Source organism: Hibiscus syriacus, unplaced genomic scaffold (genome assembly GCF_006381635.1).
Source record: "Hibiscus syriacus cultivar Baekdansim isolate YM2019G1 unplaced genomic scaffold, ASM638163v2 tig00110210_pilon, whole genome shotgun sequence".
In the NCBI taxonomy this organism is placed as follows: domain Eukaryota; kingdom Viridiplantae; phylum Streptophyta; class Magnoliopsida; order Malvales; family Malvaceae; genus Hibiscus; species Hibiscus syriacus.
Window position 1 is genome coordinate 1,521,433 of NW_024062629.1, and position 5,131 is coordinate 1,526,563.

The 5,131-nt window shown below is 32.3% G+C and overlaps 1 protein-coding gene across 1 annotated transcript; it reads right to left on the minus strand.

The window, feature by feature from the left end:
• Positions 1 to 3,709: 3,709 nt before the first annotated feature.
• On the minus strand, positions 3,710 to 4,249 carry LOC120113583 (repetitive proline-rich cell wall protein 1-like). The gene has a single exon (XM_039134686.1). It carries the CDS (start codon positions 4,247 to 4,249, stop codon positions 3,710 to 3,712), a length of 540 nt encoding a protein of 179 aa, XP_038990617.1.
• Positions 4,250 to 5,131: the final 882 nt, after the last annotated feature.

The window sequence follows — 5,131 nt, forward strand, 5'->3', positions numbered from 1 at the left end:
TTAGTCACCTTTAGGGATTGGTTTTGTTATTTTCCCTTTTTATGCATGTTCTATTTTTATGGTAAATTCATTTTTTAGTCCATGTAGTTTTCGGGTTTTTTTACGTTAGTCCCTAATTCTATTTTTTATTTTGTTTCGATTTAGCCTTTAAATTTTGATTTGTTTTAATTTATCCCCTGTTGCATGCCTACTTTATTTGTTTTGAGTTTGGCAATTTAATATTTATGCAATTTATTTATGTTTATTTTTATTTTTATTTTACTGCTTTTTTTATTATTTGTTATTTTAATTTTTTGATTTAGATTGTTTAAATAATTCAATATTTCATAGTTTAAACCCTTAGACTTAGTTCTTAGATTAGGTTAACTTTCGAATCAGATTTAGAAATTAGGACTACACTTTAGTTTAATTAGGGAACAATTCTAGTGGAGTTTTCTCATAAGATGCCCAATTATTCGAATCGATTGCTCGACTTTTAAAATTTGTTAATAATTAATATTAAAAAAACTTTAGGCTTAGTTCCTTTTTAATAGGTTAATTTAGATAATAATTAGGTTTTTGGTTTATTAATTAGTCCTCAACTTTAGAAATTATCGATTCAGGTCCTTAAACTTTTAGTCTTTTAGAACTTGATATTTTAGATCGTGACCTTTTAGTCCCCGAACTTCGATTAGAACTTTATTATTGACATAATTAATTAAGATTAATATTAGAGCCTCCATCTTAGGTTTGATTTCACATTTAGTCATTTAATTAGGTGAATTCTTAATTTGGTCCTCACTTTTGCTCGAGGTTCCAATTTAATTATTCGAAGCAATATTTATTAAAATTAATATAAGTTAATGTTAGAACCTCTACTTTAGGTTAGACTTCAATCTAGTCCTTTTAATTTAGGGAATAATTCGAGTTGGCGCTCGCCTAAATGCTCAAGGGACCATCTTACTTATTCGATTCAATAACTGATTTAAAAATCAAATAGGGTTACTATTAGAACTTACACTTCTAGGTTTGTGCCTTTAGGTTCTTTAACTTACATAATTCGACACTTTAGGATAGAGAGAGCCTTAAATAACCCTTAGATAATTAGAATTAATAAAAATTCGTTTGATTCCATTTTATTTTTAAACCGAAGGCAATGTTCACTTATTAGGGAATTAACGATATATCTCCCGCAAGTATGCTCAGGGGGCTACTACTGGTGATTCCCGAAATAGGTCGACATTATTTTCAAAACCACATCATGAGTTTTAAAATTAAGGTTAAAAAATTAAGGGTCTCAATTACAAAGATAAAAAAGGGATTGAAAGAAATTAGAGAGTTAAATTATAAAGATAAAAAGTAAAATTGAATAAAATTTGATCTCAATTATAAAAGTGAAAAAAATTTGAAAAATTAGAGGCATAATTATAAAGATAAAAAATTGGGGACCTTGAGCAATCGCTCAAGGCGCTCCCGGCTCTGCATAATATATTTTATTTTATCTAAATATTCAATGTATTTATATTACATTTTAATTATTTAATAGGTATAATATGTAATTCATTCATTTCACGTCATATATTGTGATAAGGGCATATCTTAGGTTATATGCACCATTTCCCATGCTTGCGTTGAAGCATAAGAAAAGTTGAGTTATTTTGATTATAAAAAAAATAAGAGGAAATAATCGTCAAAGTATAGAGGAAAAACATGTGATAAAAACACTTACAATTGACATTTAATTTATATATTTTATGATGAATCAGGCATATAATGGACACTTTAAAGAGTACTGAGATTGGCATTCTCAACGCTAGTTATCTCTCATCAAACATGACAAACAATAAAGCATCTTAAGATATACGAATACATAGACGATAAGATTGACAAAAGCTCTTATTCTTGCGTATTACTTCAAATATATAGCCATAGTAGTCTAGTTTTGGATGGCTAAGTAGTGAGAGGCTTCTTCAGTGGTGAGTGTTTGCGGGATACAAACCATAAGATCGTTCATATTACGGCGGGATTTCCTCTTTTGGTGGTGGATAGTAAAGTGAGTTTCCATTATTTGGTGGAGGTGACTTATCTTTCGGTTTCCCATGTTTTAGTGTTGAATAAGATGGTGATGAATAAGGTGATTTCTCTTTGGGTTTCTCATACTTTGACGATTTGTATTCGTGTTTTTCCTGCTTTGATAGCGAATAAGATGGTGATGAATAAGATGTGTGAATAAAATGCTTAATTTCAGTAAGAAAATACAATAGAAAATCAATTACACTTATTGGTTTTATGTTCAGTTAAGTGGGTAGTTAGAGGTTGTTGGGCAGTTATAAACGTGATAGTAGTTTTCCCTTTTATCACTTTCTCCATTTGCTTCAACTTTCTCATTCTTCTATCTTTTCTTTTCATTGCAGTTCTAGAAGGTTATTTCATCAAACTTAACAAACTTTTCTAATAAAATTAAGATGCTTGAGGCATGGAAAGAACTCAACAACTAACTCAAAGTGAAGATAGTTTTAAATAAGAATTTATGGTTAACTTGTATAAGGGTTTAGTTTTCTATTTAATATCATGAATTTGACTCACTGATTTGGATTGAGTAAAAATTTTAAAATTAAGATATTCTTGACAATTGTAAATTATAATTTAATAATTAAGAAGATTTTCCCGCCACAGGATGAATTTTCTCACCACGTGGATCTTCGGTCTGAAGGCTAGAAGATAAGTTTTTTGATTTTTTGGTTTTCGGTTCCTTTCTTTTTTCCCACTTTTCAAACATGTTCCCCCTTTCCTTTTTATCTTTCAAATATCTTCTTCTCATAAATTATTCAGTCTTTTGGTGAGAAAACAATGAGCTCGAGTAGGGAAATCATTTCCTAAAACTGAGATTTAATATTTTTCAAAGGGTTTTGATATGGTTGGTAAATCTATGATGTTCTTTGATTTTTTTGTAATTTTCTTCGATGTTTTGATGAGATGATGAAGACGGGATGGTTGAAACGGTTGGTGATGGTCACGAGATCGATGATGGCGAATGACTCCAACGAGGAGAGACTCTTCTTATCCTTGGCGGCAGTGGGTGTTAGGGTTAGCCAAGAGTTGTAATAGGATGGGCCGTTAGGGTTTTTATTATTGGGCCTACTGTTGGGCTTGTATTTTGGGCCCAATTTAGGTTATTTGTAAATAAATACATTAATTTAATAATAATAATAATAATAATAATAATAATAATAATAAAATGGCGGGTTGAAAAATGGTGATCAGAGTCATTTGGTCAATTTTAACTGTTAAGTGTTAATAGTTTTCTCTAAGATATTATTGTCATATTATATACTGTCGCTATGTTACATAATAGCTTATCTCCCGCATTTACGCTCGGGGGTGAATGCTATGGGTCTCAATAAACGATTACCCTTTTCAACTTTGCATCCTTAATGATTTTTAAATTAAATAAAGATCGAACCCAAAATTTTGGATTTTAAATATAGGGTAACCAACTAGGTACCAATTTTTGGGCGCTTGTGGGGGTGCTAATCCTTCCCCACGCGTAACCTACTCCCGAACCTGAGTTCTGATTTTTCGTAGACCCCAAAACTCAGTATTTTGATAAAAATAAAAGGTTTTGTTACAATCATATGGTTTTTACTGTGTTCCAATCTCACCTTAAATGATTGGTGGTGACTCCTCACATTTTTAAACACTTTTCAAAGAGAAAAACCCCGAGTTGGTATCAGTCTTTCCCTGCCCGGACGAAAAACGGTGTCGACAGTGATGAATAAGGTGTGTGTGAATAAGACGGTGATGAATAAGGTGGTGGTGAATAAGATGGTGGTGGATAAGGTGACTTATCTTTGGGTTTCTCATACTTTGGCGATTTGTATTCATGTTTTTCCTTCTTTGGTGGTAAATAAGATGGTGATGAATAAGGTGGTGGTGAATAAGATGGTGGTGAATAAGATGGTGGATAAGGTGACTTCTCTTTGGGTTTCTCATACTTTGGTGATTTGTATTCGTGTTTTTCCTTCTTTGGGGGTGAATAAGATGCTGATGAATAAGGTGTGTATAAATAAGGCGGTGATGAATAAGGTGATGGCGAATAAGATGAAGGTGGATAAGGTGACTTTTCTTTGGGTTTCTCATACTTCCGTGATTTGTATTCATGTTTTTCCTTTTTTGGTGGTTTGTATTCGGGTTGATCTTTTTTTGGATGTTGGATGGTATTATAGGTTGTTTTCGGGTGGTGCATAGACATGACTAGGTTGTTTTCCATAGTCGGCTGAGTCGTAGGAACCGAGTGAGGGAGTGGGGGCGAAGAGAGCCACCACTACAACGACCAATGCTTACAGCTTGCCAGAGACATTATGAAGCACTGTCTTTGGATGATTTTGCAATGAGATTATTCTCCTTTTATAGCGGTAGAAGAAACTGTTGGTAGGTGTCAAATCTTCTCTTGCATGATAGCTTACCTCTTGGACCAATACCGACTGACCCAATAATTCTACTTTTAGTAATATATGAATACTAAATCCGAACCCACAAGATAAGTGAAAGTAATTAAAGACGGACTCAACAATAAAATTAAAACAATTTCTCATGTATCCATTAGATTTTGGACAAGAATTTTATAAATTTATGTTAATCTCCTTCTTAAATTAGTTTTATTTATTTAAATTTAATTATAAAAATATAAAATTTTGAAAAATTTTGAAAAAAGAAAAAGAAAAAAATGAATGGCATTAATAAATATTTTTTTTGGTTTTCGGTTCCTTTCTTTTTTCCCTCTTTTCAAACATGTTCCCCCTTTCCTTTTTATCATTCAAATATCTTCTTGTCATAAATTATTCAGTCTTTTGGTGAGAAAACTGTGAGCTCGAGTAGGGAAATCATTTCCTAAAACTGAGATTTAATATTTTTCAAAGGGTTTTGATATGGTTGGTAAATCTATGACGTTCTTTGATTTTTTTGGTATTTTCTTCGCTGTTTTGATGAGATGATGAAGACGGGATGGTTGAAACGGTTGGTGATGATCACGAGATCGACGATGGCGAACGAATCCAACGAGGCGAGACTCTTCTTATCCTTGGCGGCGGTGGGTGTTAGGGTTAGCCAAGAGTTGTAATAGGATGGGCCGTTAGGGTTTTTATTATTGGGC